This window comes from Vulpes vulpes, chromosome 4 (assembly GCF_048418805.1).
Source record: "Vulpes vulpes isolate BD-2025 chromosome 4, VulVul3, whole genome shotgun sequence".
Classification (NCBI taxonomy): Eukaryota; Metazoa; Chordata; class Mammalia; order Carnivora; family Canidae; genus Vulpes; species Vulpes vulpes.
Genome location: NC_132783.1, coordinates 79,962,249 through 79,986,852, shown reverse-complemented (window position 1 = coordinate 79,986,852; position 24,604 = coordinate 79,962,249). Strand labels below are relative to the sequence as shown.

At 37.3% G+C, this 24,604-nt stretch overlaps 1 protein-coding gene across 3 annotated transcripts in view; it reads right to left on the bottom strand.

Annotated features, from left to right (window-relative positions):
- Positions 1-8,802: 8,802 nt before the first annotated feature.
- SUPV3L1 (Suv3 like RNA helicase) overlaps positions 8,803-24,604 on the bottom strand; it is a 29,512-nt gene continuing 13,710 nt past the window's right edge. For 2 of the 3 annotated variants that reach the window (XM_026003778.2, XM_026003788.2), the window contains exons 7-15: positions 21,759-21,836; positions 20,593-20,684; positions 18,846-19,026; positions 17,920-18,013; positions 16,882-17,101; positions 15,385-15,465; positions 14,830-15,006; positions 11,601-11,749; positions 8,803-10,730 (exon numbers count right to left, since the gene is read on the bottom strand). In XM_026003778.2, the coding sequence (XP_025859563.1) occupies positions 10,295-10,730; positions 11,601-11,749; positions 14,830-15,006; positions 15,385-15,465; positions 16,882-17,101; positions 17,920-18,013; positions 18,846-19,026; positions 20,593-20,684; positions 21,759-21,836 (1,508 nt within the window). In that variant the 3' untranslated portion in view covers positions 8,803-10,294. Of the gene's footprint in view, positions 10,731-11,600; positions 11,750-14,829; positions 15,007-15,384; positions 15,466-16,881; positions 17,102-17,919; positions 18,014-18,845; positions 19,027-20,592; positions 20,685-21,758; positions 21,837-23,135; positions 23,201-24,604 lie in introns of those variants that run through there. The other variant, XM_026003798.2, reaches the window with a different exon arrangement.

The window sequence follows — 24,604 nt, the reverse complement described above, 5'->3', positions numbered from 1 at the left end:
TTATTGGAATTACTGGAATGATTAGGAATTTTATAAATGTTCTATTCCTGTTACCAAAGAAAATACATCTTGGGGCAAAGGAGGAACAAGAAAACAAAATAGATCTTGAATTCTGTTCCATATTCTTTTTCATGATAAATCCAAAATTAAGGTGTCCAAAATATAAATCAGTCTAACCTGTTGACATGCCACTTGCTGCAAAAGAATAAGAGTGTGTGAGAGAACAAATTTCCATACAAGAAAGTCAATGTAGAAATTTCCAAACCCTGACAACAGTTACAGTTACTATGGTGTCTCTATGGGAGCAACCACAAATGAAGCAGAAATGTTAACTTCAGCAAGTTTCAAAAGAATGCTACTGATCATTTTTTATAGGTTTATTCCTGCCCAAGAGAGGATTGGGAATGTCCATGAAGAAATTATTTGCACACAATTATTTTAATCACAACTACATAAAGAGCTGTATTTGCAAGATACATATCAAGAAGAAACTAGTCATACAAGATAATGCAATTCATGTGGCTTTTAACATTTTTTAGAGTAGTGGCAATCTCAATTGCACAAAATAGTAACCTTCTAAAAGCAAACAAGACTTCTGGTTAAACATGGAGTAAACCCACAAGGAAAAGAGAAATGAACAGTGGTTAATAAGAAATCTTAACATAATTTTGGAAGACAGAAAGCTGACAGAGACTAGCTTAGCAGAGGAAACACTGAGGCATAAGTGACTGCAAGACCATGATTTTGTTGAGAAAAGAGCAATGGCATTTTAAACTTTAAAAATGCTCAGGAACTGGAGGCCCTGATACTTTAGAAGAGCAAGAGGCAAGACATAGAACCAAAAATGGGACATGAGCTAAAAGTCTATATAAAAAAGCAGGCATCATATGTGCTCCTCCACCCAGAGCAATGGGAGACCAGCCAACCATCAGCCCTACTAGAGAATGGATTTTTATTCTTTGGAGAGACTGAACCCCAAAGCCTCTGAAACCCTCTGAGTAATGAGATCCCAAACCATTTTTTTTTCCTGTCCAGGTTGTACCAGCAGACATCTATCTGTATACATCCTTTTCTCCTTCACTGGGAGGAATTGGGAGACCCAGTTTTTCCTCGGTAAATGGAACTAGATGTGGAAAAAGTAAAACTATAGAGACAGTAAGCAGATCAGTGGCTGTCAGGGTTTGAAGAAGAGGATTAAATAAGTGAAGCATGGGGGAGTTTTCAGGGCAGGGAAACTTCTGCATGATGCTGATATAATGCAATACATCTGTCAAAACCCACAGAACTTTACAGCACAAGGAATGAATTTGATGTATGTGAATTTACGAAAATATTTAGATCATGGATGCAATGCAGACTGACAAAAGAATCTAACTGCATTACAAATGATGAGAGACAGTCTTCCTGAGGGAGAGAAGATGCTGACCTCAGTCTATCTGGAAGTGAGTGGAATGAGTGGAGTCGATTATCCAAGTAATCGGGGCTTGGAGAAGGGTGAGATGTACTATACATACAGGAACTAAACTTGCTCCTTTTTCACCCTAAAGCCCCTGAGACATGCCCCCAAACTTACTGCTCATTTTCATTCAGCCCCAGAGTCAAGATACCATCTCTAGCACCCCCCATAGTGTCATCTTTCCCATAGAAGTCATGGTTTTGAGACCCTGCTGGGGTCATTTGACTGCGACAGTGTAACAGTCATTCAAGACTTTGGGTTCCTGTTCCTGCTGTTTTAGTAAGTTAGAGTCATGACAGAAAGAATGTCAACCTGGCAACCATTTCTTTTTTTTTTTTTTTTAAGATTTTATTTATTTATTCATGAGAGACACAGAGAGAGGCAGAGACATAGGCAGAAGGAGAAGCAGGCTCCCTGCGGTCTCAACTACTGAACCACCCAGGTGCCCAACAGTTTCTTGTTTATTCTCTGTACTTCCTACAGGTCCTGGTACAGTAGCTAGAAAAGGACAGTGCTGTACACTGGTTGCTAAAGCTGTTTCCTCCAGGAGCACAGCTTGACTATTCTGAAACCACTGCCCATGGATACTGGAATTGGATCATTAAGTTAATGGAAGGAGGATGGCAGGAAGTGGTTTTCTCTGTAGTAGTGGGAAATTACTAACAAGCAAGGAGAGAAGGCTACCATGATCCATGTTACAGGATTATAGTTGAGGACATCAGTATAAACTCATAATTACCTTAGCATAGATACACATGGACAAATACATACACGGATATATAAATATTTGTAGATAAACATATGTATGTGAGTTAGTATATCCATCCAGTAAAAGACCATAGAAGCAATGATAGCAATAACAAGCACATCTGGTACCTGGATCTTAGTTTCTAATGTCATTCTATAAACACAGGCATGCATGCACATGTGCGCACAATGCACACAAACACACACACACAAAGGGACCTGGGCTTTTTGGGAAAATGTCTGATTTCTAGACAGAGTATACACAAAATGAGCCTGGAGCATCTTGTAGTGCCAGAAAATAAGTAAATGCTTTAAAAAAAATGAAAAGGAAAGGAAAGTTAGAGACATGTCAATGGGATACAAGGACATAAGGAACCAACCAAAAGATCTGAGAATAAACAAAGTTAGGACAATTTAAGCAAAAAGAGTAAGTATTATTCGATTATAACCCAAAGGGTAAAATAAATATCCATTGATCCATACTGATATAAAGAAATAATTGAATAAATAAGTAATGGGGAGAAAAAAATAAATAAATTTCCCATACAGAAGAATTCCAAGTAATTTAGTAGGAAATCCCCCCTCAAGGATGTGGAACATATCGCCCCCCTCCTGAAGTGTGGGCTGCACAGTAACTTCCTTCCAAAGAATACAATATGGAAGGGGGGAAGGGAGTAACTGAGAAACCTGCTAAACTCTACCTCAGTCAGATAATCAAGGTCGACATCATCTCATCAGGGATGTCACGTTGATAGTACATGCCTTTGATATGATATGATCAGAATAGCACTTTACCTCCACTTTACCCCCCAAGCCCCAAAATTCCAGTCTAATCATAAGAAAAATATCAGACAAATCCCAAATGAGGGACATTCTACAGAATATGTGATTAGTATTCACTTCAAACGCTGTTGAAGTCATCAAAAGCAAGAAAAGTCTGAGAAATTGTTACAGCCAAGAGAAGCCAAGGAAACCGTATAGTTAAATGTAACAATGTATCCTGGATGGGATCCTGGTGCAGGAAAAGGACATTACCTTAAGAATTAAGGAAATCTAAACAATTTGTGGACTTTAGTTAATAATAATGTAATCTATATTGGTTCATTAATTATAATAAATGTAGCACAATAATGTAAGATGTTTACAACAAGAGGGACTGGGTATGGAGTATAGGAGAACTCTGTACTATCTCTGCAACTCTTCTGTACATCTAAAACTATTCTAAATTTTTTAAGTTTATTTTTTTGAACCCTATAGATGCTGGTATTTGGAGAATACACTTAAAAAGCTAGCTAATAATAAAATAAAATAAAATTTAAAAAAGCTAGCTAATAACCCAATAGCCAAAACAATCCTGAGAAAGAACAGGTATCGTAATTCTTGATTTCAAGGTATATTACAAAGCTATACTAATCAAAACAGTATGGTACGAGCATAAAAATAGGCAGATAGATCAGTGGAAAAACAGGATAGAGAACCCACACATAAACCCCCACATATATAGTCAACTAATTTTTGACAAGGGTGTCAAGAACACACAACAGGAAAAGGATGGTCTCTTTTGTAAATGATGCTGGGAAAACTGGATGTCCACATGCGACCCCAAACCTACACCACTCACAAAAGTAACTCAAAATGATCAAAGATTTAACTGTAAGACCTGGGGACACCTGGGTGGCAGAGTCGGGTGAGTACTTGACTCTTGGTTTCGGCTCAGGTCTTGATCTCACGGTCCTGGGATCGAGCCTTGTGTCCATCCAGCTCTGTGCTCAGTGCAGTCTGCTTGAGATCCTCTCTCTCCCTCTGCCTCTGGCCCTCCCCTCCACTCATGCTCTCTCTCTAGAATGAATGAATGAATGAACGAACGTAAGGCCTGAAATCATGAATGAATAACCTGAAATAATAAAACTCATAGAAGAAAACACAAGGAAAACAATCCTTGACATTGGTCTAGGCAAAGATTTCTTAGATAAGTCACCAAAAGCACAGACAACAAAACCAAAAATAAACAAGTGGGACTACACCAAACTAAAGACCTTCTGCACAGCAAAAGAAACAATCAATAAATTGAAAAAACAATCTACATATGAACACTGCAGCATTACTCACAATAGCTAAGATATGTAAATAATCTGAGTGTCTATCAACAGATGAATGGATCAAGAACATGGAAAATCAGGGTGCCTAGGTGGCAGCTCAGGTCTTGATCTCAGGGTCATTAGTTCAGGCCCCACGGTAGCCTCCATGTAAAATTTAAAAACTTTTTTTTCATTTTTAAAAAAGATTTTATTTATTTAGCCATGAGAAACACAGAGAGAGGCAGAGACACAGGTAGAGGGAGAAGCTGGTTCCCTGCAGGGAGTCTGCTTCTCTTTCTCTCTCTCACTCCACCCCTCCCCCCTGCTTGAGCTCTTTCAAATAAAGTCTTTAAAAGAATTTTAAAAAAACAGTACTATATTATAAACTTCAAAGTTACTAAGATACTAAATCTTAACTGTTCTCAATACAAAAAAGAAATGATAAATATATGACATGATAAAGTTATTCAGCTAATGTTACTGTAGTAACCATATCGCAATATATAAACATATCAAACCAACACAACTTGTACAACTTAAACTTATACAATGTTATATGTCAATTATTTCTTAACTTAAAAATGCCAGTTTCTGATCCAATCAACCAGCATCAAAACCCAGAAGTTAATAAGCCCTATCCATGTCAACAGAGCTTCCCAGTAGCTTCATTCCTCACTTTTAAGTATGAACATAGCCAAAGATTACTAGACACTCAAGAAAAGTTACCAAGAGTAAAGGCAGAAATCAAACCAAACAAGAATATATATATGTACATATATATATTTTTATATACATGTGTATATATATACATATATATTTTTTCATATACATGTGTATATATATACATATATATTTTTATATGTGTGTGTATATATATATATATACATATATATATATATAGGAAATAGAAGAAAATTTTTTAAAAATCTAAAGTATCTTTAGGGAAATAAAATACTGCATCCAAGAAACAAAATAACTAAAAACAATGGAACTTGGTGGGGAGGGAGGAAGTATATGACACTTTAAAAAAATTCAGTACTCCTAGCAAGAGTTTTAAGTTCAAAGAGAAAAATTTAACTTTGGGCTAGTTAGAAAAATTCATAACTGATAAAAAGCTTATATGACTCTATGAGGAATTTCCTAGTAAGACTTTCTGGGAATGATATAAAGGCATACTTTCTGACACATTTTCCAATATTTTTTATTTTGATAGTATTTAAACATCTATATTCTCTGGTTACATTTTATAGCATTCTTAAATTAGCTTACAGCAGTTTAAATTCAGCTAATTAGATAATGGCCTCTAAGAAATACTATACCTAGGTTGTCAGTAAATATAATAATGTGTATATATATACATTGTAAACTTTGCTGTAACAATACAAGATATGATGTATTTATTACATTAGTAAGGGAAGAAAGCATTAGCCTAGGAAAATCCGTGAGATAAGCTTTAACATCAGGGCAAGATTTAGTTAAAAGAATATGTGAAAATACATGAATTCTAATACTATTAAAAATTAAATAACAGCAGGCAGAGTTGGCAATTCGGTTGGAAATCTTTTATATGAATTTGGTATACATATCTGAGTAGTCATCGTATATGGACCAGGTGGTGATGAAATTAAATCACTGTGTAGAATGTAGAAGACCAGATCATGGGAGGTTTTCTTCCATCATCTCTCAAGGTACAGATTCTACGCTTCTAATGGCAAAAGTCTCCACAAAACACCCAGCACTGAAAGCATCTACTTTCTTAGAACTCAGGATCATCAGCTATTAGAATAACAACATTCTCACATGAAGCAACAAAATTCTTATCTTCTTTTTCCCTCAACACCCCAACATACTCTTTATTCTTCAGAATTCTGTGACTCAAAAGTGTATCTAAATCTATTCTCAGATAAAGACATTATGTCATTTATTGTTACTCCTCTTAATAATGAGCTCCAAGAAACAAACACTATGATAAACTAAGATTTCGAGAGGTTAGAAAATAAAGTTAGAGAAATGACCTGTGAAGTAGTACAAACGTCATGAACATAATTTCTAAATACGAATTTAACAACAATAACCCAAAAAAAGGAAAAAGGAAAAAAAGAAGCAACAGCTGTATCAAAAAGGAAATGGAGAGAATGAGTTGATTTAAGGGGAGATTTAAGAAAGCTAAATCCTCACCTGAAAACAGGAAATCAGTAGCTAAGTTCTTAAAATAACTCAGGAAATAATAGGAGAGGCATATTATGTAGTGTCAATGAAGTAAGTACTAGAAGAAATAGAATACAGTTTAAAGTACTTGCCTCTGGCTTTTAAGCTGTGTGTGTGTGCGCGCGCATGTGTGTATAGTACTTTGACAAAAAAAATAATTTTTAAAAGTAGTTTAAGCTTATTTAACTTATGTATACAGATTAAAGTTAATATGCAGAAGTGTGGCTTAAAGTTTTTTTTTTTTTCCAAAAAAAGCTTTCTTTTGAATTTATATCATGCATTTCTTTTGAATTTGAATTTATTATACTTTAAATACTTATATGCAAAGGGAATTTTATAGATAAAACGTGATCCACATCCACCTATTTATCAGGTTTTTTGTTTTGTTTTTAAAGAGAGAGAGTGCGAGTGAGTAGAGGGAAAGAATCTTTTTTTTTTTTTTTTTTTTTTTTTTTTGAGGGAAAGAATCTTAAGCAGACTCTGTGCTAAGCATGGAGCTCAATGCAGGGCTTAACCTCACAACCCTGAGATCATGACCTGAGCCAAAATCATGAGTCAGACACCTAACTGACTGAGCCACCCAGGCGCCCCTATTTACATTTTAAAAGGACTAACAAGTGCTATGCATGTTAAGAAGATAAAAATGCAGCTGTTAAAACAACAGGCAATTTGTGAACATTACAAATTACTTAAGGAATTAAAAACTATATATATATATATATATATGTATATAATAGACACATACATATGTACGTACATACCTACATGTCTTGGCCTGATTACAAGTACTTGAGATTTTCCAGCAGGGATTATCAATTTCACTGCAATTTACAGGTATGTCAATTGGCAGTTCAAAGTAGTCACTAAGGTTACAAGCCTTTCCCAGACTTCTAGAAGAACTAGGGACTTTTAAGGACACTGAGTGGATAGGGAGCACATGGTATCAAATTTTAGGGTAGATAGTAAAAATGTAGCCTTGAAGGACCAAGTTTAAGATCACATCCTCTACCCAAATTTACCAAAAGTAGTTCTTGAAATGTCTTCTAAGCCCAATCTTATTTCAAGTTTGTTGTTGTTCTCTAGCATTTTTGCCCATAAAGACAACTGTTACTTATCTCTGTCTGAAACTGTTTCCCTATGTTAAGTGACAGGCTTTTAGATAACCGTGATAATTCAGAAGTCTGTTTAAAAATGTTGCTATTTCTGCTCGTTTATATATTTTATGGCTTTGAAATAGAGCAAGAAAATAGCCTGATTCATTTATCCATTTGCCAGGTTCTTAACAAACCATAACTTTTCATTATATCCTAATAGGTTTGAGTCAGAAACACCTAGAATGACTGCATAATAACTACAGACTCCTGGTTCTAAGTTATAAGAAATTCTGGTGTTTTGATCGTTTTGTATGTTTTGTGAGTCACAATAAGTCATTTTTTCAAAGCCCTCAATTCCACTTTGCAGGTTTATACTAGTCCACAAATACAACATACAAAGCATTATAAGGCATAGGTTATTAATCCTAACCAGTTATGTTACTGTTCACAATTTATTAAATTATCTAGCTCTGTTCTGCTGTAACTCAGGTGGGCATCTGAGCCTCATGTTGATGTACAGCTGAATCCACAGTAATCCGAGGAGGGCTTTCATGCAAGTACTTCAAAACCTGCTAGAAAGCTACAAGGAAAAACAAAACAGTCATGTTTTAGAATCACTGAAAACATGACCTTATTGGAAGGGAGACCAGGCTGTTTGGTTGGCGACAAGTAAACACACTGCAGAGAATTACTCAGGGCCATTCCAATTACATTTTTCCTTTTTGCTGCACCTGATATCATCTTTCTTCAGTCTCTTCTGCCTAACCATAAAGCTCTCCCTCCCCTACAAAGAGAAGGGTTAGAGGGTAAACAATATTACTCTCCTTAATTCAGTGTTCAAGTAGCCCTTCCCTTACAATAGCCCCTAACCCCGCTTCATCTGAGGCTTCATTAACATTTACCTGGCCTACGTTTGCAAGTGTCTTGCCTGTCTTCTCGGACTTACCAACGTGGCCCCCAACCTGGAGTAAGTGGGAGAATCACAACACTCCAAGTTATGTACGTTACCACTTCAATACAATGAGATCACATCCATTATCCAGGTCAATTCGTGAGTGTTTCTTGAGACCATCTAGGCAAGAACGGACTAGGTCTACTATAGTATAAATCACAGAGGAAAGCAAATTCAAGAAGATGAAGTTGCTTAAACGCAGAATATCAAAAGAAATATGTCCTAGGCATTTCACTCCTGTTTACCCACAAGCAAGGGAGAAATATAGTCAGTGCCACCTGTTTAGACTTTATTTCCATGTAAGCAAAGGATGGAAGAATAAAGATTGCCATCTCAATTACTTTTTAATTTATTCATTTCAGACACAGAGAGAAAAAGAGCAGGAGCAGGGGAGACAGGCAGAGGGAGAAGGAGAAGCAGACTCTGCTGAGCAGAGAGCCCAATCCCAGGACCCACAAATCATGACTTGAGCCAAAGGCAGAAGCTTAACCATCTGAGCCATCCAGGTGCCCCTTACCATCCCAACTAAATGAAATATCTTCTGAACTCTGTACTGAAGAAAAAGCCAGAAAGAGAGGACTAGCTTGGCAAAACTTGGCTGTTCCTTGACCCAATTTCAACCAAATCAGGTCTAATCCCTAGCCTGAAGTCAGTCTCAATTTACAAATTAAGAAATTAGCTCAGCTCCTGAAACAACCTAAGAGCTCAATTCACAGTGAACCCAAACATTCAGGTTCACTTACAAAACACTTCTTGTATACCAAATCCTGTGCTAAACAGGATCTCATCATACTTAACCTACTGGACAATTCCAAGTACGTATATATTATTGTCCATGCAGAGACCAAGCACCAGAGACAGCAAGGTCTCTGAGCTTAGCAGTGAAGAGCAAAACTGTACCCTGATCTGTACAACTCCAAAGCCTTGTCATTCTTTTCCCTTATTCTATTTCTGGCATTTCTCTGAAATTACATCCATTCATTTCAGACTGATTGTTGCCTCTACTATATTTCGGTATAGCAGTGAACTACATAGACAACAGTCTCTGCGCTCACAGAATTGACATCATTTATTAACTTAACTCCAGTTTGCTCCATATCAAAATATAATCTCCATGAGCACAGAAACATTATGTCTTGCTTCCTGCATAATTCCAGCACCAAGAACAGCCTCTGGTACATGGGTACAATAGACAGCAATGTGATTCAAAAATCTCTATGGGGCTCCTGGGTGGCTCAGTTGGTTGAACAACCAACTCTTGGCTTCAGCTCAGGTCATGATCTCAGGGTCATGAGATTAAGCCCTGCATCAGGCTCTGCACTCAATGGAGAGTCTGCTTGAGATTCTCTCTCCCTCTCCTTCTCCCCTTCCCCACACTCACACTAAAATAAATCTAAAACAAACAAAAACAAAAACAAAAAAAACCTAACTCCAACTATGACATCTTCGGCAATAGTGTAGGAAACTGATCAAAACAATTCACTGAACTGATGTTATTCCCATACAGTTCCTTATAGTGCATTATCTTAGTGCTATACTACAAATAGCCACTATATAAAGCTTTAAATAAAATCTCTAAGACATTCATAATTAAATGTTGAAATTAACAGCAGTTTAGTTATCTTTAAGAGCTAATTTTCCCAAGCAAAAAGACCCCAGTAAGAGATAGCCACAATACCACAGCAGGCAGTAAATACATAGGAGAAAAAAAAAAAGGTTTTAAAATACTTTTATTTGCAAAAATGAAAATAAAATAAAACTAATCTGAAGGAGGCTCCTTCTTCTTTCTTCTTGTCCCTTTTGAGTGAGTTCCAGGCTCTGTTTTTTCTTTGCCATGCTCAGTTTGTTGTGTCAACCATTCTTTTTCTAGCTGTTTCAACATGTCTGCAGTGAGGAGACCTTGCTGCACCAACCTGGAAGCAAGAGATTTCTCTTCCGCGTTGGAGGTAGGTGGCTCCATAGCTTTACTCCCTAAAGTTTTGGTGCTACGCATCCTTCTAGCCTGGCTCTTTAAAGCTCCTGACAATCGCGACTGGTTCTCTGCTGACAAGCTCTCCAAATTCAACAGTTTATGTGTCTCAGAAATTTTAATCAGTTTGGTGATGTTGTGTACACCTTCTTGGATAATGCCATCTAGTTCTTTCTGGAGGTCTCGAATAAAGTTGGCATCTGGAAACATATCTATAAACCGGTAGCTGGGAAAGAGAAATATTATGTTATAGCAACAGTTCTTATCAGTCATTGGACTTATCTCCATGACTTAACTACTTCTTGACACCGACTGATCCCACATGTTGTTTTTGCAAACTCTGTCCAGTGCCTTTGCTCAACCTTTGTTTCTGCCCCAGCACACCTGAGGAATATTGTCATTATGAGGGTAGGTTATTACTCGTATCTTACGTGATTCCGATATGCTACCCTGGTGGGACATGCCCTACCTTTGAGAATCAATGATCTAGGGACGCCTGGGTGGCTCCGTAGTTTTAGCACCTGCTTTCGGCCCAGGGTGTGATCCTGGAGTCCCAGGATCAAGTCCCACATCGGGCTCCCTGCATGGGCCTGCTTCTCCCTCTGCCTGTGTCTCTGCCTCTCTGTCTCTCTCTCTCTCTGTGTCTCTCATGAATAAATAAAATATTTTTTAAAAAAAGAGAGACAATCACTAATCTAGCACAGTACCTTTCAAATGTTAATGTACAAGGAAATCATCTGGGGATCTTGTTACAATGCCTTCTGATTAAGTCTGGGCTGAGCCTGATATTCTCTAGTTCTAACAAGCTTCCAGGTGATACAAATGCTTTTGGTCCAGGGACCACCACTTATGTAGCAAGGATCTAGTAAACCTTCTCATCTACCTATCCTAACTAGAATCATAAGAAGTCCTTAAGTCATTTTTAGAATGGATATAAGCAAGGCTCAACAGCCATAATGGACAATAAGCATAATATAGAGTACATTGCAAAAATATGTCTATCTTGAGGGAACAAAAGATCATTCATTCATTCATAAACCTTTGATTTCCCCTATTACTCAGAATAATCAGAGTCCATAAAGGAAAAATCTGATACCTTAGCCATAGGTAAAGATCTAAGACATCATGGACAGCTTCTAGATCCATGAGGTCTTTAATATTCTTAGGTGGAAGTAATGGCCATTTAATATATCGGCGTAACCATGAGAAGGTCAGCGGTTCATTCCTGCTATACTGCCTGGCAAACTGAAAGAGAAGAAAAGAGTTTGGTAAAAAACTCAAAATTCACTTAAATCTATGATTAGAGAAAGAAAGCACAATAAACCATTAACTGTTATGTTTTAATAAAGTTCTTTATACTTTTCTATATTTTTAAGAACCTTTAATACTTTATAAAGATACTTTGAAAAAATAGGGGTTTCCTTCACTTTCCAAAACCAGGGCAATAATATGTGCATCCGAAGTTGTACAAGAATTAACTTTCCAGGGACGCCTGGGTGGCTCAGCAGTTTAGCACCTGCCTTCGGCCCAGGATGTGATCCTGGAATCCCAGGATCAAGTCCCACATCGGGCTCCCTGCAGGAAGCCTGCTCTCCTTCTGCCTATGTCTCTGCCCTCTCTCTGTCTCTCATGAATAAATAAATAAAATCTTTACAAAAAAAAAAAAATAATAATAATTTTCCAGAGCCTATGTCTGTTAACTTTTATGAACATTTAATGTTCTAAGTTCTAGACAGACATTGAAGACTCTCATTTCTACTCTTTCATTAAACTACAAATATGAGCTGTATCTTTCTAATGTTCCCGTATCTTAAAGAAACTCTTTGAGGTGGTTTGGTGCAAGGTTGGGCATAAGTCCATCAAACTGGTAAAGAGACTACCTCTTGACTCAGCTGTATTGTTTTGGCCAAGCCACCACTCTGTGCTTCAGCTTCCTCTTTAATACCATAAGACCACCAGAACTCCTTCTTGAACCACAGGACACTGTTGGGAGAATGTGGCTGGAAAACCAGGCTGCTCCCAGTCCCCAACAATGCTAAGCATTATTACACATCAGACCACAACCATATGAAACAAATATGATCTATCTATAGCATACAGACCACAACCATATGAAACCTCTAGAGCAAAAGTTTAAAATCTTTAGCTTCAAAAATAAGCTGATTTCAAATGGTTCATTTCTTAATTAGGGAAAATTATCCCTAAATGTTTGACCTAAGCAAGGTCAATTCTTCAGAGGGGCAAAGCAGTTTTAGAACAACTGTGGTTAAATAATGTTATGATTTTATTAAATTCAGTCGTACATTCTAAGCTTAATAAATGCCAAACAGGATAGCCAAGAAGATTGGAAATGTGATGATACTAACCTGCTAAACAGGACAAGCCAAACTCAATTTCTCTTACAAAGACAGGGGCTTTAATATTTTTTTACCACATACTGGGGGAAACCCAGTATATAAAAGAGTTAAATACAGAGCTGCCCAGAGAAGGGAAGGGAGAGATGCCTATCGGATACCTCTGTCCAGTAGCCAGCCCCAAAGGATCTCCCTAGAACACTGATTCCAAACAACTATCCTGGGGGGCATTAGAGGCCATCAATGAGATTGAGCTCTTTTATAGTTCAGTAATAATAGTGACAAGGAAAAAGGAAAAATCTCTACATTTCACATAATAACTAGTTACATAACATATAAGCAACTGTTAGACTGTACCATTCCAGACTTCTTACTCCTTAGTAAAATGCTTCTGCTTCATTAGAACAGCTGTTTGGAGGATGGTATAAACAGATTGGGTGCCATGGACTGAAGCTCCATCTAGGTCAATGTATAGCATTTGAGACTTTGTTCCATAAACCTCAAACTTATCCTAACTCTCCCATAAATACCAGCTCTAAGAAACACATTATCTAGGTAAATACCTGGACATGCAATACTCTAAGACATATTAATGGGAAAAGAAAAAGGCAAGTTGCAGAATAATTCATTATAACATTTACGGGAAAACACACCCATGCAACAAAACTAGAATTTCTATATGTACACATATGTAGGCAAACACAACGGAAGAGGTCTGCAATGACAAACTGTTAACCGTAGCTCTGTTAGAGACTGGGATTGGGTGTGGTAACCCAATTTAATTTATCTGTAATGTTTTAACTTTGTGCAACAAGAAAGCATTTATGTAGTACTTATGCAATTTTAAAGTAATTTAGTACATAAATTTAGAAACAGATTTGGTAGGAACACAGCTAGTATGCAGAATGCTGAGTTTTACAGAGAAGACAGTAGTGAGACTCTAAATTTGAGGAAGATTCAAGAGGAGGCCTTCTGGGGGTGTAGTGGGATGGCGCCCCAGGCAGAGGCAATAGGAGAGAGGCAAGGGCTCGATGAGGTGAGAGGACATGGCAGGGGGCTGGAGGTTCAGCTTCCACTACACTTCCCTATTCCCCTTGTGTATCATGTGTTCCTCAGAAGACTGTGGTTTGTACTCCTATGCAAATGAATGAAAAGAAAAGGGGCTGGAAGCTTGCACCAAACTCATCTAAGACCACAATCTCTGGCTCAGTGCCATATAATTAGGAAAACTGAATACTACTGCCACAGCTACCCCTATACCCTTCTCCTTCCAAAAAATAGTAACCATTGCCATCAAGAAAGAAGTATATCGGGGCACCTGGCTGACTCAATTGGTAGAATATGTGACTCCTAATCTCAGGGTTATGAGTTCATATCCCACATTGGGCATGGAGCCTAGTTAAAATAAATAAACAAATATTAAAAAGCAGTCCAGGGCAGCCCCGGTGGCTCAGTGGTTTAGCGCCACCTTCAGCCCAGGGCCTGATCCTGGAGACCCTGGATGGAGTCCCACATCAGGCTCCCTGCATGGAGCCTGCTTCTCCCTCTGCCTGTGTCTCTGCCACGCTGCTCGCTCTCTCGCTCTCTCTCTCTCTCTCTCTCTCTCTGTGTCTTTCATTAATAAATAAGTAAAATCTTAAAAAAAAAAAAAAAAGCAGTCCAAAAAAAAACCCCACTTAAAGAAAAAAAAGGAAGAAGTATAACATTAGGCAAAGACACACTTTCTTCAAAAAAAAAAAAATTATAGTTGTTTCAGCTTCTTCACAAAGGCTACCATATAAATCTAAATACAAAATAGTTCCCCTTTCCCTCAAAAAATTGCCCTGTAGGAAAAAAAGAGCCATTTTATATTTAAGTTCTTATATAGTATCTCGTACCAAAAACTCTCCAAATTTTACTTTGAATAACAAAGTATTGTTTGGGGAAATGCACAGACTTGAAACAACTCAAAATATAAAGACAAAGGCTTACCTGTAACAATGAAGAACAGACAAAGGGCTGCTTCTTATTGATAGGAGCTGTGCAGAAAACATACCTCACTCGTAGACTTAATGGAATATGTTGGATCAACTCTGCAGAAAATTTAAAATCATCCATATTGCAGACAAAATACTGCCCATCAACTTGTGAAAAGTCTACAAAAATATCCTGGAGGGGGAAAAGATGTAATGTATTACTAGACTGCCTAAATGGGCATGAATAGAGTACTCAACTCTACAAAAGGCAATCTCTTTAAGTCTCTAACAGTTTACTAGTAAGGCCTGCTTAATTTGCTGCCTTCACAAGCTAGAAGACCTTCCCCACAGTCTTCCCAACCTGAAATACTCAGAAAATTCCTCAGGACAAAAGTCCCAGAAGATTCTGAGAGAAAGTTTTCACTTTCAAGATAAACTTCACACAGCAATGTCACAAAAACAAGACTTTCCACTGATGCCCAAGACGCTAACCAGCAATTGTCTGACATATTAACATTTTTAGAAGAGATTTTAGATGTTAGAAGAGATTTAAAACTGAGTTTGTACTTACAATGAGATTAGAAAGTGTTGTATCAGGGAGATGGTAAGCAAACATTTCAATCTGTTCAGCAGTTGGATGAAGACCGGCTGCCTTGAGTAAAAGAAAGAACTGTGAGTTTTTTTTCTTTTTAAAGGAAAACTTTTCTTAAGTTATTTCTAAATAAAGTCCTATATTCAGGCTAAGTTCTCACCAAATAAGTTAAATGACAAGAATTTGAATAAAAAAGAAAAGTGCAACATCACTTTCCCATTTATTACCAATTAAGAAAGTTGATGAGATGATTTAGTAAAAATAAGCAATTATACCTACTGAGTCACTAGTCAATCTTTCATATACATCTTAGTTGTACTCCTAAACTCTACGATGACATGAGTACCAAAACTGCTTTCCGGGGTCTCAGTTATCTTCACTCAACAAAAATAAACAAGGAAAACCCAATCACTTTAGCCAAGGCAATAAAACTGACAGACAAACATAAATAAATACAAGAGAGAGTGTCTAAACTGGAGGCCAGTGATCTCTTCAACGACAATCCAGTATTAATGAATGCCTACAGTAAGTATATGACAATGAGGGGAAGAAAGGGAATGAGAAAGAGAAAGAGCAAAGGATGAATAGAGGAAAGAAGTGAGACCTGGATCATGGGAGGAGGAAGAGTATAAGCATAGGAAATAAGGTGCACAGAAGAAAAGCGGGGGTGTGTCACTGTCAACTGCACTCTTCACAAAAGCTACAGGAATTCTCTCAAGCACAGAATTCCCCCAGGAAATGTTTCTTTGCATCATCTCCTTTCTATCCCCCTTACCAGTGCCACTGGAAAGTGAGAAAAGCCATGTTAATTTCTAAGTGAATTTTCCAAGCAACTTAAATTGTAACAGTTTGTTTACAATATACAGGCTGCTGCCTCATTAACTGCACTAACCAAAACTGAAGCTTGTCCTTACTGGCTCAAGAGTTTCTTCTACATTCAAGTTTCTCGATATTCTTCATTCTGATGTAACTGTGTGTCCACCAAAAGTAAATATCCCCCTACCCTATCCATTGCTTAGACTATAGAAAGAGGATGCCCGGGTGGCTCAGCAGCTGAGTGTCTGCCTTCGGCTCGGGTCATGATCTCAGAGTCCTGGGATCAAGTCCCATGACGGGTTCCCTGAGGGGAGCCTGCTTCTCCCTCGCCTATGTCTATGTCTCTCTCTGTGTGTCTCTCATGAATAAATAAATAAAATCTTTAAAAGAAAAAAGAAAAGGACTATAGAAAGAACTAAAGGAAAATCAGGTTCACTAAACTTATTCAGTCTGAATCTTTCACTTGCACACTCCCTCTGATGAAGGGGTCCCTATGCCTCTCCAAAGCAGTAAAGTAGGGCTTTCTTGACGTGATTTTCATGACACAAAACTTTCTTTTGCTTTTTTCAGTTTCCAGGTGTCAGAGCAATAGTTTGGAAGGTGGGTGAAGGAAGGAACCACTGTCCTCCACAGAGAAGTAATTAACACATTACACCTTACCTTTATAGGATTCACAGGCCTTTTCAAAATTTCCTTTAATAAACTGAGGTCTTCTCGATTCATTGTCGTCACTTCTCCTTCTTTGTATTTTGAACTGAATCTACCAGCTCTGCCAGCAATCTGCAAGGCCTGAGAAGTGGTAATCGGTTCTATTTCTTTCTCTCCCTTTTCGTTGATGGTGGGTTTTATAAGGGAGTAAAAAATAATTCTTCTTATGCTCCTGAAATAGAAATAAAAGCACTCACACAGACTACTATATAAAAAACTCTCCATCATTTGAGTCATTGCAGAAATGCTCACTGCAATTCTAGTTTAGGCTTGCTTACAATCTTATCCCACTGTTTACAGAATAAGGAAAAGAGTTCTGTCAGTAATTCTTTTCCTTCCCATTAAAAAGTATTTTTTTAACAAAATGTAAACAAAATGTTTGTTTTTTAACAAACATGTAAATTTATCCCTGGGTGGCTCAGTGGGTTAAGTGTCAGACTCTTGATTTCAGTTCCAATCATGATCTCAAGATTCTGAGATGGAGCCTCATGGTGGGCTCTGTGATCAGCAAGAAGTCTGCTGGAGATTCCCTCTCCTTCTCCCTCTACCTCTCCCTTCTCACATACTCTCTCTTTAAAAACAAAAGAATTTGGCTGCTATTAACAGCTTTGAGTAGTTCTTTGATTCATAAAGGTATAATTGCTTTGATTACCCAGAGAGGAATATTTAGTCATAATACTGTTATTCCTAGAGCCAATGGCTAGCCCCACATTCCTAACGGGCATTCATTCACACACTTGCTGAAAAACTGAAAATACAGTGAGATAATATAATAGGTTAGTGGTAGGGAGTATCACTCAAAACTCCTAGTGCTATGTGATACTTTCTTTTTATTCTCTCAAGAGATGAAGGCAAGATAAATCTCAGATCTGTATTATAATACCCACTGTCCTAAACCTAAGTACTTGGTCACTCTAATGCCAATTAGAAAATGTTTAATTGCCATCCAATCCATTGAATATCCATGATGATTAAAAACAAATTACTTACAAATTAAGTCCCATGCCAATTGCATCTGTAGCAACTAGGATTTTACAAGGATCATCAGGATCATTAAACTTTTTTGCTTGAGCAAGTTTGGTCCCTAAAATAAGAACAGTTTATGTTAGTTCAGTGTTCTAAATCTTTTACCACATCACACTAAGTATATCTTGGAACTCCTCACCTTCTATTCTCCGTTTTTATGAATAAAACTCATTGTTTCTGTGCACTCAGGTTTTTCAGTCAGCTATAAATAACCAATTCTTGGCTTCAGCTCAGGTCATGATCTCAGGGTCATGAGAACAAACCCCACGTTGGGTGAGCATAGAGTCGGCTTGGGATTCTCTCCCCCCCCCCCCCTCGCCCCTCTCATCCCACTTGCACTCACACACACTCTCTCTCTTACAGAAAAGAGACTTCAGAACTACAGCTTCCCAATTACCAAGCTCCTATTTCACATTTGAATGTTTTTGTTTGGTTTGGTTTTTAGAGAGAGACAGAGAGCACAAGCCCAAAAGGGCATAGGGAGGGGGAGGGAATCCCAAGCAGGCTCCAGGCCCAGCTCAGAGCCCAATATGGGGCTCAATCTCATAACCTTGAAATCATGACCTGAGCCAAAATCAAGAGTCAGATGCCTACCCAACTAAGCCACCTCGGCACCTCTTTAATGACATTTCTGTAAGAAAATCATCAACTCAACATTTAAAATACAGCCCAACAACAGCAGCAAGAGCTATGAATAATTTAAAAACTCTATTCCCACCAAAACAAACCAGAGAAATTTTATATGACCCATAGCAAATGATTGTGCAAACAACTTAATATCTTTTACTGTGCTTTCTATACATAGCTCAGCATAAATGCAAAAATTAGAGACTTCATATCCCTGTATATTCCCATATCCCATCACTGTTATGATGAAAGCCAATAATTACCAGGTGGGAGACTGCCATATATAACAGCTGACTCCAATCCCCGAATTTCAATCTGTCGACTCACAGAATAAATATCATTCTTGTTAAAACAGACAATGCAGTCCCCAGGCCGAAGGTTATCTAATGATTCGAGTGCATGATCCAGCACGGAAATGGGGGTAAGCCTCTTATAGTTTCGAACCTATAATAAAGACATGACATTGTAAATTAAAGACACCTAACTCAACTTCTTGTGACTAAAAAATAAAATAAAATAAAATAAAATAAAATAAAATAAAATAAAATAAAATAAAATAAAATAAAATAATAAATAAAATAATAAATAAAATAAAATAAAATAAAATAAAATAAAATAAAATAAAATAAATAAAATAAAATAAAATAAAATAAAACTTCTTGTGACTAATAACTAAGTGAAAAACTTGCAAAGCCGGGTGCCTGGGTGGCTTAGTCGGTTAAGAGACTGCCATTGGCTCAGGTCATGATCCCAGTATCCTGGGACTGAAGGACTGAGCCCCACACTGGACTCTGCTCAGCTGGGAGTCTGCTTCTCCCTCTTTCTCTGTGCTCGCTCTCTCTCTCTCACTCTCTGCCAAATAAATAAATAAAATTAAAAAAAAAAAAAACTTGCAAGGCAATCAAAAGTAGCTAAAAACTGACAGGTTCCAACATTTTTCAAAGGAAAAATACAGAAAAACATTTATTTTCATATTATGAATTTTACCATCAGTTCTCATTGGTATTTCTTTTTTTATAAAAAAAAAAAAAAGATTTTGTTTATTCATTCATGAGACACAGAGAGAGAGAGAGAGGCAGAGACACAGGCAGAGGGAGAAGCAGGCTCCAAGCAGGGAGCCTGATGTGGGACTCAATCCCAGGTCTCCAGGATCAGGCCCTGGGCTGAAGGCAGCACTAAACTTTGAGCCACCCAGGCTGCCCTCTGATTGGTATTTCTAAATTAATAAGATGCCATAAAGCACTTCACAAATTTTTAAAGCACTTTCATATATATTCAATTTTCATGGCAATTTGGTAACATCATAATGGTTATTAGCTATTATTCCCATTTTATGAAAAAGTAAATAGAGCCCATATAAAGACCAGGTCTGATGAGGATTCTTTCAGTTTTAATCTTCCATGATTTGCCTAAGAATGCAAAGCTGTTAACAGCAAACCCTAGAACGCAGAATTTCTTCCACTACATTCCAGCCTCTCCCTGAAAGCTGAACACAAAACTAATGGACCAATTTTTAAATATTTCCTCATCTTATTCAAGAACTATAGTAATAAAAAAAAAACTAGTAAAAAAAAAAACTCGTTACTTTTCTACTCTATGAATTTGAGAAAGGGATATAAACTATCTCTAGCAATTAGATGTAGATCAAAGGCCCTAATACCTGACATCTGAAGCTCTGAAAACCATGAACTTTTGCTAAGCTTCAAACTTCCAACATTCCTGACTTATTTAATTCTAAAGAGATCTGCTCAAACTCCAAAAGGTTTTGTCAAAAGAAGATGAAGAGAGTCTCTTGTATTTTTGGAAGGCTTAAGGGATGGGGCCATTCTGTCAGGATTTCAAATCATGAGATTCAATCAAGTATGTATGATCTAGTCAGTTGTGAGGAAATGAAGTTTTCTTTTTAGTTAAGTTCTGATTTTGCCACTATTTGGAACCTAAGAAGCCAGTGCTGGGGTACTCTAGGCTATTTGCTGTGCCACCTTGAGAACAAAACATATAATCTAGTACCTCCACTTCTTCCCCAGTCGTGTACATAAGCTCAGTAACCAGGTCAATAGCAGCAGATTCTCCACACAAATGAACTTCTTCAGCACAAAGTCCTGTTAAATGCAAAATCGGTAGTTTTTTAAAGATATGAAATTAAATATGTAACACCTTATGTAGCAAAAATACTTTAAGTTTGCTTTATGACTTTACCTAGTGTTTTCATCAATATTATCTCTGTGATGCAAACCTCAAAACATCTTTTGGTGGGCAAAGATTATCTCTATTTTTATAAATCTCAAAGCTTTTAAACTGCTTTGGTTCAAGGTTTTGAGTCTGTTATAGAGGGTGAAACCACCCAGGACCAAAACCTGGTATTCTGATGGTTAGCAATGAATCTTGTACTTGTGCTACTCAAAGTAGGCTCCAGGAAATCACTGAGGTACCTCAGAGGTTAAGGACTGGAGGGTAAAAGAAACTCCAAGCTCCTAACCACTGAGCAGATCCACTCTCATCTTATAGACTTTAATGTATATGCTTTGTTTCATGAAAGAATTCAGCTACTTGTTTTTAAATTTGAAAGCACCTGCCCTACAACACAATGATCAAAAATTCACTCTAATATCAAGCAGTGGAAACATTCGTTCATGTCCATGTATCTCAAGAACTCCAATTCCAGAAGCCTATCCTAAAGAAACAAACTAAATAAAAAGCTATGGCCACAAAAATTTTTACTGTAGTTCTATCGGTAATAGAAAAAAATGTTAACTCTATGGAAAAAAAATAGTACAACTCTTTAGTGGAGAACATACAGCATTAATATGTGATATGAAAAAAAGTATGAAACAAGAGAACTGAAGAAAAGCAAAATACAAAATAATACATTCACAAAACACCATATGCATGAGGAGAAAGACTGCCAAGAAACACCATTGTCAATCCTGGTTTGTAAAGATGGCAAGATTGAAACATTTTAACTTTAACTGGTTATGCTAACTTTATAGTAAGAAAACTGGACTTCTCATTATTAAAATAATATCTAGGATAAGAACTCCCACCAGGCTGACTTTTTTATCTGATTTATATCAAAAAGAGAGGATCCTAATGACTCTATTTGGTAATGTCAAGCAGAGGAATGCAACTCCATGCAGATGTCAAAAAGCATAGGTCTTAGCATTAAGACCACTAACCTAGAAGTGCTCTGGTCCAGGCCCATCCTCTGGCTGGATCTTTAATCATTTGAATTTCGTCAATCACAGCCACTTCATCTACAATAAGAAGTTATCATGAGCAATTCAGTCTACTTAAATAGTTATGAACAAATTATAGCACCAGAACTCAAGCTTTCATCATCACCATTGTCACTCATTAAGCACTTCTTTTCTGGCAGGCTTGTTCTAAATGCTTTACATTGTAACTCATTTAATCTTTACAACAAACCTATGTGATGAGTATCATCATCTAGCCATTTTACAGAATAAACTGAGACCCAGAGAAGACAAGTCACTGGCCAACGTTACAGAGCATCTGCAGTGTACAATCTAAAAACATGAGATTCAAACCCAGGCCACCTAGCACCTAGTAGATTCATTTGTCCTATTTTCTGCAATCTCAGAGGCAGCCTAGAGAATCTGCTTAATAAGAACTAACACACCCAGGCACAGGTTCAGTCACTTGAGCATCTGACTCTTGATTTTAGCGTGGTGTGGTGGGACTGAACCCCACATCGGGTTCCAGGCTTAGTGGGGAGTCTGCTTGAGATTCTCTCTCTCTTCTTTCGTCCCTCCTCTTGCTCACACACATGGCTCACGCTCTCTCCCTCTCTAAAATAAATTAATTAAAAAAAAAAAAAAAAAAAAAAACCTCACTCACAGAGAAGTAAAAAAAAAGAAGAAAAAGAAGAAGAAGAAATTATGCTTCTAGGAACAAGAGTAGACAGCCCTGCAATAAATGAAACTTCTCTATCACAGGAACCCAGAGGGGTGCCAGGAGCAGAAAGTGCAATAGAAAGTGTAATTCCCTAAGCTCTAGCTTTGCTCATTCTTAGGGGTTTCAAGCTCATAACTATGGCAAAAATTAATACCTCATTTTATTTTCTAATGCCAAAATGCTTTCAACCATATTATTTTCTTTTTAAGTCATATAAATTATATTTTACTTTACTTCCTCAAATACCAAGGAGTTGAGAAGATCACACTTAAAAAAAATTAACATGCCCACAATAACAATTAGGAAAAAAAAGAAAGTTCATTTTATCCTGAACAAACATAAGAACATTATTGCAACTGGGTACATAAAGACAAGATTAGAAAAAGAGGGGAAGAGGGAATTTTGATTTATAAACATCTGTGCTATCTAAATTTGTACAATGTGTTACTTTTATAATGAACTCATTTTTAAAAAACTATCCATTTACTCAGAAAGTTGATTATTAAAATGAAAAAAGCTAACCAAAGTGCATAATGTATAATCCCTATCTAATTAAACATACACACCCATAATGCACACATAAGTATATGCATACACAATACAAACACAAACATAGAAGAAATCTGGAAAATACACACCACAGGGTTAACACTTGTTGATTCTGGATGGGTAGGACTAGGAGGCTATTGGTTTTTTCCTTCTCTTTGCATTTATTTTTATATTTTCTATAATGAAGATATGATTGCTTGCTGGTAAGGAAAAGTTAATTTTTATTTAAAATATTTTCAAAACTATTTAAATAGAAATTCATTGCAGTGCGATATGTAATAGTGAAAAACTTTAAAACTAAATATTCTTTAGTAAGGGAATGAATAATTTTAGTCATAAAATGGAATTTTAGTCAGAAGTTTAAATGAATAAACTTGATATATATATTTAAGATACACACAATAAATGTATAACAAGACTAGATCTAGAAACACACTATGTAGAAAAAGCAAGTTATGGAACAATAATACGATATGATAAACAGGTCACTGTTTTATTTATTTATTTGAGAGAGAGCACAAGCATGGGAGAAGGGCAGAGGGAGGGAAAAGCAGACAGCCCACAGACTGCTCCACCACCAGGGAACCCAATGCAGGGCTCGAAACAAGGACCCCGAGATCATAACCGGAGCCAAAAGCTGAAGCCCAACCAATGAGCCACATAGGTGCCCCACATCAATGTTTTAAAATACACAGTCTAGGGGTTGCCAAGCTGGCTCAGTCAGAAAAGCACACGACTCCTGATCTTAGGGTTGTGAGTTCAAGCCCATTGGGTACAGAGATTAGTAAATAATAAATACTTTTTTTTTTTTAAGATTTTATTTACTTACTTGAGACAGAGCACAAGCGGGTGGGGGAGGGCAGAGGGAGGAACAGACCCCTCCTGGTGAGTGTGGAACCTGACCTCGGGCTTCATCCCAGGACCCTGGAATCATGATCTGAGCCAAAAGCAGATGCTTAACCAACTGAGCCACCCAATTAAAAATAAATTCTTGGGGCACCTGGGTGGCTCAGTCAGTTAAGCATTTGGAACTCCTGACTTCAGCTCAGGTCATGATTTTAGGGTACTGAGATTGAGCCGCGCCCCCTCCACTCTGCCCCTGTCAGGCAGGGAGCCTGTTTCCCCTCTTCCTCTGCTCCTACTCTATCAAATAAATAAATCTTTTTTTAAAGGTCTTTAAAATAAGTAAATAGATAAATAAAATACACGGTCTACAGTACTGACAGGTAATATGTATCAGTGATATAAAAAAAGGAAAGATATGTACTAAATACTTTTTTTTTTTTTTTAATTTTTTTTTTAATTTATTTATGATAGTCACACAGAGAGAGAGAGAGGCAGAGACACAGGCAGAGGGAGAAGCAGGCTCCATGCACCGGGAGCCCGATGTGGGATTCGATCCCGGGTCTCCAGGATCGCGCCCTGGGCCAAAGACAGGCGCTAAACCACTGCGCCACCCAGGGATCCCTATGTACTAAATACTTGATAGCAGTTGGATCAAAAGAGGAATTGAGTTGGGGAGTGGTACAAAGGAAACATCATACTTGTTAACGTTTTA